General features: G+C 45.6%; 1 protein-coding gene across 1 annotated transcript in view; it reads left to right on the top strand.

The window, feature by feature from the left end:
- Positions 1 to 13,545, top strand: part of Bcl2 (BCL2 apoptosis regulator) — a 166,461-nt gene extending 152,916 nt beyond the window's left edge. The window contains exon 2 of the mRNA XM_042693479.1: positions 8,279 to 13,545. Within this exon, the coding sequence (XP_042549413.1) occupies positions 8,279 to 8,413 (135 nt within the window). The 3' untranslated portion in view covers positions 8,414 to 13,545. The remainder of the gene's footprint in view (positions 1 to 8,278) is intronic.
- Positions 13,546 to 14,210: the final 665 nt, after the last annotated feature.

Genomic DNA, 14,210 nt, shown 5'->3' with positions numbered 1-14,210 from the left:
AATTGTAATATAAATGTATGAAAGTATAAAGGCTAATTTGCATACAGATTTGTAAATTAAAACACAATAAAAACACGAATGGGAAAATCAACTGTGAAATACTGGATTCCAAAGCAATTATGATAGAACAAGAAGACCTGTGCCCTATTTATCTTTGAGAGTCCCCAGGACCTTGCAAAAATAGGATTGGTGGCTACATGAATAAGCAAACTGAGGATGAGCTTTCAGAGACTGATATAGAATGGGCCTGCAGTTGCTATTATTATGACTTATTACCCAGAAAAGTGTAACTGTCAACACATTGTCATGCCTTTTTTAATGAATGCATTTTTGTATGCCTTTTGAAGTACTGGACTAATTGCATCTCATTGGACAGTGGACATGGGGCCTGCAGGTGGCTAAACAGCCTTTCACTCCCCCATTACCCGCCTTGCCCCCCATGAGATATTTGCATAGCTGATACTGATACGTTGGGTAGAGTTTGTGTCTCTGCTTCTCTGCAGACAGCATCGCCCTGCAGGGTGAGTAGGCCAAACAGTTTTATGAGATTCTGTCCTAGGGAGTGGCTAACTCTAGACTCGGGTCTCCTTTAGCAGCTGGACACAGCCAGACCTCCTTTGGCCTACCCTTGTGGCTGAAGATCCTCTGGAACATCAAAGCCACTTTGGCAAATTCTTTTCAAACTGTCCTGCTCAAGAAAGGAAGCAGCTTTTTGAGCTCGTCCGATCTCAACCATTGCCTTATTTGCATCTTCAGCTGCCTCATTTGCATCTTCAGCTAAATTTGCATAGCAAAATATACCAACACTGCCCTGAACCAACTGGTGGTAGGCAGGGGGGCAAGGTTTGTTTTTGTTTTGTTTCCGTTTTTTCATCTTCTGCCATTTGTCTAGCAGGTTTCTAGTTACATCCCAGTAGTGCTTAGATTAGATTTCATTGTATATATTCTGCCTTAGGTTCAAAGAACCTTTCTCCCTGGGCCCAGATTTCCTCCAAGATTGGCTCTCATTCACTGGGAATGGCCTTGTGGAGCTGATCTTTCAAGCAGGAGGAAGGAGAGTGGTACTTCTCACACCCCAGCATTCTCTCTCTAAGCCAGGCAGCTGTGTGGCCTTCAGTTAGAGGCTCAGGGGCTATTTTTTCCCCTTTCCTTTTCTCTCAAACCCAGAGTCAGTATTTTCAGAGCAAAGGGAAGGTGCAGGAGGAAGAGTCACAGGGGACCTAGCAAGCATATGTCTGCCATAGCCAGCCAGTTCTGCAGACTGAACCCTCAGGGCTCATTCAGCACAATGTAGCTGCAGAGGAAATCCTGCCCAGCCAATGGGAAGGGGGAAATGGAGTCACTTCCTCACCAGCTGCTTTATTCAGGTAGAAGAAAAAACTCCTCACTTCCTCGCGTGCGCTCCGCTTCCCTTTTTGCTCAGAGCCACGTCTGTGCCAAGAGAACTACCACTTCCTTGTCCTTATGGAGAGCTCTGGTCTCTGCTGTGAAGTGTGGGCCTCTCTCCCTCCTGCCTTCCACTTCCTTCTTTCTCCTTCTTCCAAGAGTCTCTGTCTTGCCTGGCGGTTGTATGTCACCAGACAGATGATGTTAGGAATGAGTCTTAAATCCTCTTGGTAAATCCACAATGTCGGAACCATCTAGCAGCATCTCTTCAGGTGTAGGCATGTCTGGAACCTGCTCTTGATCTTGCTCATAAACTACCTTTCACCTTGGTCATCTCCTCTGTCTTGTATAGCAGGGAGAGTGCTTTCCCCTTGCAGTGTCCCAGATTATTGAGCTTTTATCTCTAGGCAACAGGCTTCAAAGGTTTGTCTTCCTAGTGCTTGAAGGACCACACTGGTCTCCCCAACGGGGGAATGGTTGGTCAAGGGCATGAGAGTGATGCTGCTCAACCCTTCCCTGTGGCGCAGATTTACAGTGTGGACAGGTAACACAGTTTTCAAACCAGAAAGACACAGGGGCTAACTGTGAGACCTAGTGCCCACAACTGCATGGCACCCCCGTAAACTGGCCCAGGGCTCTTGAAGCTGCTACAACTAAAACAACAGATACTAGATTTTGTTTAGTTTGGCCATTTATTTGGCATTTCTATGCTCCCCCAGTTTAAAAAAAGATCATTCATTAGATTATGTGTGGAAAACCTACCATGTAACAGAAGAAATCAGTTTGTTTCAGCTCCATATACCCTTGCCAAAGTAACACATGACAAGCACTTGCTCCAGGGATCCACAGACAAATCTCACGAGATCTTACATCCTCAGTGCTAATGACTGGGTGGGGAAATACACATGGAAAGACGCAGTCTTCGTGCACCACAGTAACCATGGCTGCTTCCTTTTATGTCTTGCCTCCCCCACTGCCCCACAAAAGTGTTCTGACATCATCTCCCAAATAAACCACTTACACTTCATCTTTGATTTAAGGTCTGCTTCAGAGCAGCTCAGCCTCGACAGTGGGATTTACTGATGATTGGCTGTGGAGTGGGGAAGGAGAAAACATGGAGGTGGTCTCAGGGTATAGCTTTACTCAAGAGCACAGTGAAGGCAGGGGGAGAGGGAGGCTTGGCAGGTCGATTGTCGTAGATGAGGCATCTTAGACAGTGACTAGAACAGGAATCAGGTGGCTAGATTGAGAGTAGGGCAGGATATAAAGACTTCAGCGGTCGTGATGGGAATAGTATTTAAGCTAAAGAGAGGAAAGAGAGAGAAGATGGTTTGGGTAGCTCACCACACATCAGAGCGAGCATTTTAAAGAACTGAACATTTACATGCCATGATAAAGAGGCAGAAGAAAGGATAGATCAAAATGGTAGTAGAGAGTAGGGGCAGTTCATGTAGGAAGGTTCCAGAAGTAATGGAAAGTAGTGGAATCAGGATGAAGAGAGGAGCAGAGGATAGGGGAGATGGTGATATGATTGGTCATGCTTAATGGCCTCAGTTCGCTCAGAGGGGAAGAGGGTGCTGCTGGATGCTGAAAGACAAGGAAACTGTAATAGGAAAGGGGTGGCTGTTTGGAACAATCAAGAACTGGAAAAGATCTGGTAAAGGGAGAGGAATCGCTAGATGGTCTGGAAACCATGAACTCTGAGCTGTATCAGTGCCGTTATTTTCTCCAGTGAAATCTGGATTTCCAGCTGAGGTTCACCATGAGATGGAAGCAGGTTGGGGAGAATACTTACTTTTGTGATTATTATGCATTGGTTTCATAAAGTGGGGTAGCATTGAATTGTATGGGTATGCCAATCATATTTTCAGATGGTTCCAAGTTCTTGATACTGTCCATCATTTGTGCATTTGATTTTTTTTCTAAGGTAATAACTAGAAATGCAGTCATGAAGGAGAGGGATACTCATTAGAAGGCTTTGGTTAGGCATGAACAAACAGAAAGGATTTCTCTCTTTCTCTTTATGTGGGACACTGACCGGAAGCATCCTAGAACACCCGCCCCCATTCTTCTCAGCACCTCAGCTCTGCTTTTGCCTTTTGGATCTGTTTGGATTTTAAAATGTCCTTTCCTTTGGAATGAAATTTGTTGGAATAAATGCCTGTGTGAAATGGTTCTGAGTGGAGAAAAGAACGTTTGCAGGGTGACTTGCCTCCCTCCAGGGGTGTGTGGGAGAGATGGGGGGGCCAGACCCAAGGAGGGATGTCAGTGGTTCCAGGATCGATCAATCAGTCGTTGTAATGCAGAGATGAGGACACTTGCCTTGTCTTGGCTCTGTGCACTCCTGGCTGAGCCTCCCTGGGTTCCTCCAACTTCCCACTGAGGACCTGGGGTTGCCAGTTTGCCTTGTGGGCCACCCACAGTCTGAGACAATCTGTGACCTCAGAATGAGCAATGTGGAGAGAAGCTGTGTCGCATCACAGCAGAGCTGGGCCCTGCCTGTCTCCTGCTGGAGTGGAGTTCAGCAAAGGTGGCTGGAACCCGGAGCCTGGCACACCCCATGGCAGGTGAGCCTTGCCAGCCCGGACATGAGCGAGGACCCACTGAATATGTAGACAGGAGATTTTGGTCAGGGTCATGTGACGAGAAGGCCCAGGTTTTCTTTCTCCCTCTTTGTTGCTTTTAATACATAAAATGAGCAAGTGTTTATTTAAAGCGGCTTTCAAATTTAAACAAATAGTGACAGGCTGTTCAAACAGACTTCGGAAATCGCCCTCATCAGGATGTTTGAAAAAGCAAGAAGATTCCCTCTGGAAGAGGTTGTTCAGATCTTCAGTCCTGAACACACGGGGCTTTCTTTGCACGTTTGGATCACAGAAAGGCAGAGCTTAGGGACTAGATTCAGTCTCTGGGGCTTCTGTGAATGAACACCACCTCTAGTCTACAACCTGACTAATTTATAAAGCCCTGAAGGGCATTTTATTGTTACTTCCTATCTTCAGCTGGGACATGGAACATACACCTTTGAAGTCTCATTTCTATGGGAATTACCCCCACACACATACACACACCATCTTCACAAGCGAAGATAACTCCTTTGAGGGAATTGAGGAATCACTATTGTGGGGGGATAGATGAGGCTCAGCCTTGTAAGGGGAAGGGCAGGGGAGCAGGTGTAGAGCTGATCTGCCCAGGAGGCTGAGGGAACAAGCCATTAGGACCTCACTCATTCATTCCCCTTTTGGACCAGGCCAACAGATGGCTTCAAATGACTCAGGTTAATCTTTGCCACCTCTAATTGTATGGGGGAAGTAAATACAACCCATATCTGGGCCTGGGGACTTTGCTCAAGGCTATAAACTCATAAACTACCAGAGCTGAGGGCTCACCCAGACTCCTCTGTGGTCAGTGCCTTTCTTGGGCCCTTGGGGCTGCAGCAGTACCTGGTGCCCCCTTTTTGGGTCAAGAGAGGCTGGTGTTATTTTCTTCATAAGAGAGGCTGGTCATACTGCTCATGGGAAATGGCTCATGGAATCTACTAGAAGCTCTGTTGTTGGTGTAGGGGAATGAGGCAGCGAGAGGGAATTCTCCAGCTCCACAGAGGCAGGGATGTTTGGAAAGGTTTCCTTTCATACTATACTGGAGAGCAGGCGAACCGGGAGTCCATCCCCGCCCCTGTACCTTCTACTTTCCCACCGTGGCTCCCCGACCAGGGAGTTCATTGGGAGATTGTCAGGGACTCCATTTTAAAGTTTGCCCCAGTGAACTCCTTTGGTGACTAAAGGGATTCAGGGCCCAGCCTTGACCCTCTTGAAGCCAGTCCTAATTGCAGACAGCCCAGTGGCAGTGCTCTGAAGAGCGTGGGAATCGTTGGCTGAGCTAGTGAGCTGGCTGGCTGTCTGCATCTGCCTCTCCCTGCAAAGAGAAATGCAGAGCAGAAGACTCCTAGAAGTCTGCAGTTGGGTCTGTGAACCTGGGAGACCGGTGAGGAGGCAGACTCTCCTACAAGCCAGTGCTAGGCTTGAACTCAGCTTGAGGCTAGTGGTCCACCCCTTGAGCCTCCGCCCCTTTTCCAGCTTTTTGAAGGTTAATTGTAGCTATGAATCTCACAGACTTTGCTACCCAGGCTGGCGTGGAACCATGTTCCTCAGATCTCAGCCTCCTGAATAGCGAGGATTACAGGCATGAGCCACTGACTGGTTCCTCACTAGATGCTTTTAACAAGTTATTTGACAATGAAGAAGAAATCCTTTGCGCCCTCTTCTGGTAAAAGTTAATCTAGGCCTGGCAGAACTAGCACCCACTAGGTGACCAGTTGCTCGTCTGGGCCAGTAAATCAGCCCAGTGTGGATGTGAGCAGACTGCTGACACACAGAGCAATCATTTGTTCTTCTGTAGTTCACAATCGTGGTCCCTTTTATCCATGGCCCTCAGAGTACAAAGGACTGGAAAATTCTCGTGTATTGTAGAATGCTGGTCAGCATCACTGGCCTCTACCGCTAGATAGACACAGGAACAACCCCCCCTCCCCTGCCCAAGTCATGACGACCAATGTTTCTGCACACTGTCAAATATCCCTGGAGAAGGAGAGCACCCTCTGTGAAAGCTGCTGCTGAAGAGTCTTACCTGCTTTGTAAAGGTCGACATCAGCTAGACACAAGGCCTTTCGGATAATGGGGTTCAATGTCCATTAATGGTCAACTGAGTTCCAGGAGTTTATTTTAAAAATCAGTAGAACAAATCAACAATTTATATGTAAAGAAATATCATAGTAGTGTTTATATAATAGCTAGGCTTGAGACACCCTAAAGAAGACACTTTTTAAAGTATAAATATATAAAAATGTATATATGAATGACATCAGACCATACACTCATGAAAAATAACTGAATGTTAGAAGTTCTCCTAATAATTCCTACATCTCACTCTAAACCCATTTCTAGAGACCCAAAGGTTGTTACATCTAGAGAGAATAATTTCAGAGAGATTAATATGCATTCAGGTGAAATGTTAGACCAAATTCAAACCAGTGACAATTCAGAAAGCATTAATCATTAATCAAACATTGGCTAATCCGCTATAATATATCCATGCCAGACCAAGAGATAAACACACACACCTGGCCCCTCTACTGTAATACAAGTCCAGAGAGACAAAAGTGCTGAGTGTGGTTAACAACCTACTCTCCACAGCACCACGGCAGTGCCCTAAGTCTGGGTACATTACTATTTCCTGAATTAAACTGAGTTTTGTTTTTTGTTTTTGTTTTTTGCTGGTCATGGGGCCTGAACTCTGGGCCTGGCACTGTCCCTCAGCTCGTCAGCTCAAGGCTAGTGCTCTACCACTTGCCACAGCGCCACTTCTGGCTTTTTTCTGCTTTTGTAGTGCTGAGGAATCAAACCCAGGGCCTCATGCATGCGAGGCAAGCACTCTACCACTGAGCCACCTTCCCAGCCCTAAACTGAGTATTTTGATTCATGCTTTCTGGGAATAAGCTCCGAGTAGCTATCTTGTTTCTCTCTTCAGATGTGAGTAAGTCACATCAAGTGAAAGGAATTCATGTACTGATTTATGTAGCCCAATAATCTTTCAGAGAATTGTGCAAATACTCATTGGGTCCAAACAAAGAGCGTAATTCCCGCAGCATCTAGGAAACGAACGTTTAATGATGTGTTCATCGGAGTCAAGCCAGGCAGGGAGCTTTGCTACAGAGCACCATGCACCCAGTCGCACCTGAGCGCTGCAGCGCTCGACCGAGGCACGTCTTCTCTCAGAGGCCTAGTGCACGCAGTGGCGTGGCCCCTGCCCCGTGCTCTGCAGGCCTCACAACCTGAGTTTCAGGCCAGTTGAGCTCAGCCAGACTTCCCACAGGAAAGCTGCGAGAGGCCGACAGAGCCCTGTTGTACATTGCAGAGGCCCAGACCTCACATAGGTCAGGCTAAGCCCCTCCCAGAACTGCTTCCGCTAAGCATGGGCACCCACCAGGTGCAGAACTGCTCTGAATTGGGGTTCAAATCCTGCCTTTGCCATTTGTTATCTATATATCTCTTCATCTCTGTGAAGCTCAGAGGTTTCAACTCCATTGTCAACAGTAACACCATAATGCATTCTACAGAACTTCTTACCTATTTGTTTGTTTTGGTAGTACGAGGGTTTGAACTCAGCGCCCTACCTGCTTGAGTCAGCTCAATAATGCAGCCCCAGCTCCAGCTCTTATTTCTAAATGAAACGAAAGGTTTCCTAGCAGTGAACTCAGTTGACTGTTCATCAGAATGGAGTCCTTCAATCCTTTTGCTAATCTGCCCTTCCTCTTTCGCAGCTGCCCTGTGATGGACAAAGCCTTTTGCAACAAGCAAGCCAGTTGCTTGTTTGTGTCCATATTCAGAACAAATTAAATGACTTTGTACAATTACTGTGCAGAATAAGTAAAATAATACATTGGGCATCTTGGTGTTGTGCTGGGCCTATAGCAAGCACTCAACAAAGAAGTATGCTAGGTGTTGTCTTTGCTGTGTTTTACTATTTTTAATGAGTGGCCATGCTAGGTAAAATTGCAAAATGTCTATGATTTTCCAGTGACCTTTGCTGTTTCACATTTCTTCTGAGCACTTACCTCTCTGATCCCTTACTCCTGGTCTTCATTTTATGGGACTCTGCCCTCTTCTACTAGGTTTTAAACTGTTGTATGTCCTGCCTTAGCTCTAAAGTGCCTGGCATGGAAATGGCTTTCCAGTGAATAGTCCCTGAATGAATGCAAAGCATGAACCCTGAATCACTGTCTCAGAGAGCCTGCTGCCTTTCCTGTCTGGCTCCTGAGCGTCCCAGGCCTCAGGCCGGGTCTGTCCCCAGCTCCCTGTCCTCTCTAACACGTTCTTCTGCTCTCCCACTGCAGGATGCCTTTGTGGAGCTGTACGGCCCTAGCGTGCGACCCTTGTTTGACTTCTCCTGGCTGTCTCCGAAGACTCTGCTCAGCTTGGCCCTGGTGGGGGCCTGCATCACCCTGGGTGCCTACCTGGGGCACAAGTGACGTCCCGGGCCTTCCCCCAACCAATATGCAAAAGGTTCACTAGAGCAGTAGAAATAGTATGCAGCGTCAGCGACGCACCGAGAAATGCAGTTGCGGTCTCTTTAGAAAGAAAGCAAAACACAACACACACACACACACACACACAGCTTTCAGGCAAAACGTTGAATCAGCTATATACTGCCAAAGGGAAATAACATTTATTTTTTACATTACTAAGAAGAAAAAGGTTTATTTATTTAAGACAATCCCATTGCAGCTCCCGTTTTCTTGGAAACCCTATCACTAACTGCCAGGCCGGCGTGTGCACCTCCCTCTGCGGTGCAGCCGTGCACCTGCTATCTGCAGAGCCTGTGCAGAAGCCCCGCCGTGGTCCCTCCGGGTGGCAGAGGCGAGGCCGGGGAGAAGGTGTTCTTCTCCCGGTTGCAGTCACCGGCCCTGGCGCTGAGCCGTGGCAGGCAGGGCTCTCAGAGGGGCGGCCATTCTTCCCTGAAGAACGGGCACTTGACCGTAGGATGCACACGGTACTTACCCCATGAACGGACTCACCCCGGGAACTTCTTCAGATGGATGTGGTACCCGCTGAGACTTCCCTATCAAAGGACAGGGAAGGGAAACAAACAAGAAAAAAAAAGGCCCTTAAACCATAGGAAAGTATTTTTTTAAGCTACCAATTGTGCCCAGAAGCATTTTAGCAGTTTATATACGCTATCATCCAGTACCTTAACCCCTGATTGTGTATAGTCCTATATTTTGCATATGTCCCCCGTCCCCTCCAATACTTGCTCTGTGTGAGTAGGAAACAGAATCCTCGGGATTGGAGGAGTTGGGGTGTTTTGGTGACTTCTTTGCCATCAGGAAGACTGGAGTCACCCAGACCATCAGGCGGCCACAAGTGCCTGCGTTCAGGAGACTCAAATCTGCAGATGCGGCCTCTGGGGAGAGCTTCAAACAGAGCAGTGTGGTCTCCAAATGGCTGGAAGCTGAGCGAGCTCAGAGTTTCCACTGTCAAGAAAGAGCAATAGGGGGTGTGGAGCCCCCCAGATGGGCCTGCTCACACAGGGAGCCCGGCTGCCTGGAACACAAGTCTTCTGAAGACACGCGTCACTGGAGGGAGGGAGGCCGGCTCCATGCCTCTCCTTTCCCAGCAGAGGGACGTGAGGTGTAAGGGGCGGAAACGGCCCAAGCCCTTTAGGCCTCTGTGCATGTGTGTTGGCGGCCCTCAGCCTGTCTTGTGGCTCAGGGAAGGCTTCGGATGACCTTGAGAGGGTTGGTCACCTGTCCTAAAGGAAGCGTTGAAATGAAGTGTCATGGATTAAATGACCTATGTCTATGGAATTACATGGGAAACATTGTCTTGTCATTGTAGTTGGTTTTGTTTGAAAACCTGATAGAGGAAGAGAGGGGGGGAAAAGTAGTCCTAGGCGTGGAATGTGGAGATTAGATGTTCAACCTGGGGCATTAAAAAAAAAGGTAATAATAATAATGGTGGAAAGTTGTAGAGAAGTAGCAAAAGAAGTGAAAGCTCTGGCTAATAAATGAGAAAAAAAAGATTTTGAGTTTAGAACCATCCTGGAGACATTTGTGGAAGAACTTTGTGGCATTATCACATTATATACCATTTATCTGTATTAACTTGGGAATGTACTATGTTTGATGTTTAATGCTGTGGTTGATATTTCAAAAGCTGCTTTAAAAAAATACATGCATCTCAGCAGTTTTTTTAAAAGTATATTTAGTTATAGCCTCTACCCTATTTGTTAGAGAAAAATATGTTAATTTTCCATCAGAGATATTTGTGTCTTTGATACTTCAGAAGCATTTTTTTAAGGCGGGATCAGCCCTGAGTCTCAGCAACCTGAGCAACCTCAATTTCTCCCCCACTGAAGCTCTCTGTCTGAACCAGTGCAGCCCTCTGTGTGTGCACTTCTGGATCCACAGGACTATTCATTGTCATGTATCTATTGTTCCTTTGACCTTGTTTCTTGACAGTTTACTTGTCCCTAGGCAATTCAGCATTTTAACTCATGTTTCCTAGGATGACATGCATGTCTGGCTCAACCCATGGGGTTCATTCAGTTGGAAGTCCAGATGGGAAAGAGCCAAAGGACAAAAATCTGGCCATCACGGTGGGCCCTGCCAGGAGTTGCTTTGGTGTGGCTTATTTCAACAGATGCATCCAGAGCCCTCCTTCCGCAGTGCCCTTCCCAGCGGCCTTCTTTCCCAGCCCTTCCTGGAATTCGAGGGGTTCCCTGAAAAAGCCGAAAACCCACCTCGGAGTGGCAGAGGCTCCGGCAGGGCTCAGGGAAAACAATGGCCAGACCTTTTGAATGATCCTGCTTTTTGTAAGCAAATTCTTATTTTCTGAAAGGTTTACATGCTCAACATGGTGAATAGAGGATTTCAAACCTTGTGCTGCTATCCTGCATGGATCATTTTCCTGGCGTCGGGTTGCAGTACATGACACAGAGGCAGGATCTGCCAAGCTGCTTTCAGAGTAACGTGAAGAACACGGACTTCGGTTTGGTTTTGTTTTTTAACTATAAAGCTCATTTTGTCTTTTGTTGTTGTTGTTGTTGTTCAAACTGGGATATGCAGAGTATTTGAAAATGTATATATATTAAAAGAAAAAGTCATGGGGCCTAACTTCTGGCTGGTTTCCTTTGGGAGTTTTGTTGTCTGATTTTAAGGGTAGTTGCACCCAGCCACCCAACCCCAGGACTGAACAGTATTGTGGCTGCACTTGCTCTAAGAGTAGTGGATGTTGCATTTTTCTTCTTGTTAAACATGTTAGAAGCAATGAATGTATATATATAAAAGTCTCCACTAGTCCATTTTTTTTCCTTCTCTTTTTGGTATTGTCTCAATCCTTTTGCAGTCGGGCAACAGAGAGCCATCCTGGAGAATGTCATATTGAGAAGGGACTCACACCTGATTGTCAGTTCTTCTTAATACTTTGAATCTTCTCCATGTTGGCTGAGGTCGGAAGAGATCAGAACACACATGCTCCTCCCAGATGGGATTCAGCGCTGTTCATCGAGCTCTCAAGAAGAACTGCGTTCCACGACTTCACTGTGCCCTGGAAGCTTCACTGCCTGGGCAGCCCAAAGGAGGAAAGGAAACAGACCCCCCTCCCCCCTCCCCCAGCGAATCTGCAAGAGCTCACAATGTCTGTAGGTTTAAGATTTGGATTGAGATTACATTTCGAATTAAGGACATGCCTCAAAAACACAACGTGGTGGTCTCAGGTCACTTGTCTCTGCTGTTCGTGTGTAGCCATCACAGGTGATTTCTGTCCTGATGGTAAATGTCTATTGCTTACACCTGAAGTGGGGGTGGGGGCAGGGCTGGGGGACGTGCTTACACATCCAAGAACCATTATAAATCTGATAGTGATAATCAGAATTAAATGTATATTATTGGGGGAGTCCCAGTACATCTCCAGCGCTCACATAAGAACCTATTAAATGGACAGAACCGCACACAGTCTTTATTTGTCATTAAACTAAAACAATTCATAAATGTGAGCTTCAAGTCTAAGTCCAATTGTACTCTGAGGGCAGTAGCTGTTTTTATACTTTCTTATCGCTTATAGTTAGAAACGTATACCTACTCTATCAGAAAGGAAAAAAAACACAGGAAAGGGCTTGAAATATAAACCAGCCTAAGGAAATTAAGGAGTCAGTAGAAATTCTATTCTGATCTTATTCTGTGGCGTCTGTTGCAGCCCAAACAGATGTGGTTACACACTTGAAGAAATACAATTCCACATTGCCAGGCTTACGAATGTTCCAATCAGATCCGTATTGTAACTCAGTTTGAATCTCTCAAGGATATTTTTTTAGAATTATTATTACTATGAGACAAAGGATAGTTGTTGTGAAGGTAGGAGGGAGAAGAAAATGAGCAAAATAGTCTCAAGATTGGGCCAAGGAGGGGAGGTTTTCAGAAAACCCAGGACTCCGGGAGTTGAGAACTTTCTATTGAGTCAACATGATGTCTTCATGAAGGCCCCTAAGCATCCAGGGAAAATCATTTTTCATTTCTGTGGTGCATTAGGATTCCAGAGCTATTGGCCCAGTTCAAAGACGAGCTTAGTAGGAACAGGCAATATTATGTTTCCGCTGGCGATGTCCTAATGGATATTAACAATAAACTTGCCATTTTAACCAAAAGGCTATTTAATGACAATCTTCTAGTTGGTAGGAACATCTGTTTCTAAATGTCTATTATCCACACACAAAAAGTTTAAATTAAATTAAACATTGTGAAGTGGTATTGGGTAAATGATCATAGGAATCCCTTGGCCTTACCCAACAAATCATTCCATCCTACAGTCTTTGGACAACCATGAAATCTGCATCTCACTGGGCACAAAGAAAACCAGATGGAGTATGAATGGTACCACACCAATTCATCATGAATTGGTGCCCTAGAAAAATACACTGTTCTTTTTCATATACCAAAACTAAGTACAGAAGATAAAAAGCATGGCTGGAAGGTGGGGAGGCCAGCTTACCAGAAGTGCTGGTTCTATTACCCATCGTGAGAGCCACGGCTCTGCTCAGCAATGCCACACATCCTGTCTTCATTTTGGAAATCTGCAGTGGGCCCAGCAGCTAGCTCATTTCATTAAATTTCTCCCTCCAGGGTAGCGTCGAAAGGATTGATGGCTGATTAAATTTGGGGAAGGGGGAACTTTCCTATGGAAGTTGTGGGTTTTCTTTTTCTAATACTATCAAGTTTTCCACCAATTTTTGTTCTTGTTTGGAATTACTGGAGGTATTTTTCTTTTAAATAAATAAGTGTACAATAAATATTTTGTATTGAAAGCTTTGGTCATCAAGATTTTCATAATTTTACCTTCCACAGGCTACTTTTAAGATTGATGCTTTTTATAGGGGTGGCTGATATCCACAACACTGTACATACAAAAAGATTCTATATATATATATATATATATATATATGCTAAGCATACTTTACATAGTTAAGTAAAGTGAGTCTTCAGTTAGCAACCATTAAACATAATGGCACTTTGTTTGTGTTGTTGGAAAATGTCACGTTGCCATTAAACTTTCCTTGTCTATCCAGTTAATTTTGTGAAGAAAAATAAAGTACAGTGTGAGATATCAATTGTGCCCTGGAATTGTTTGTAACATGCTCCCATGATTTTTCATCATTTAACAAGATTTTGGAAAGCCCTTTAAACCGTCAGTAGAACCCTCCAGAACCCCATTCTAACGAAGCCCTTGGAGACCACCAGAGGGATTGGCTTAGTGGTGAGCCTGCTGTAGAAGGAGCTCCCTTTTGTTTCTTGGTCATTCGTCACCCGGGTTAGGTTTAGGACGGACAGGCTGGGCTTGAGGTCTATTCCTTGAGATACAGCTACTGTTGCTGTTTGGTGGGTTCTTCCATAGAACCTGGATGTCCTTGCATCTCTATTCTTTGTCTTAGGACAAAGGGTTGGAAAAAAAGGAGGGGAGCAAGCTGAAGGCTCCATTTTAAAGTTAGCAGTATAAGATGACCAAACCAACCACTTGCTTGGGAGTATGAAAATGCTGTTGCAAGGAAGTCCAAGGTTCACCATATTTGGGTCCTGATGTCCTAAACTACATTCCTCCAAGGCTATTGCCTTTGATTTGGTTTAAAAGGCTCTGATCATGACATCTGCTTGTTCATGGTTTGCTGGATAGAACCCAGAGTGCACACTACCAACCTGGAAGGTAGGTATTGGTCTTTCCTCCAGTATAAAACAGAGACACAGAAGTGAATCAACATGCTCGACTCCATGACTCCAT

Source organism: Dipodomys spectabilis, unplaced genomic scaffold (assembly GCF_019054845.1).
Source record: "Dipodomys spectabilis isolate Male_0828 unplaced genomic scaffold, ASM1905484v1 ptg000169l, whole genome shotgun sequence".
NCBI classification, from domain to species: Eukaryota; Metazoa; Chordata; class Mammalia; order Rodentia; family Heteromyidae; genus Dipodomys; species Dipodomys spectabilis.
The sequence above is the reverse complement of the archived record's forward strand: the minus strand, read 5'-3'. Positions and strand labels throughout refer to the sequence as shown.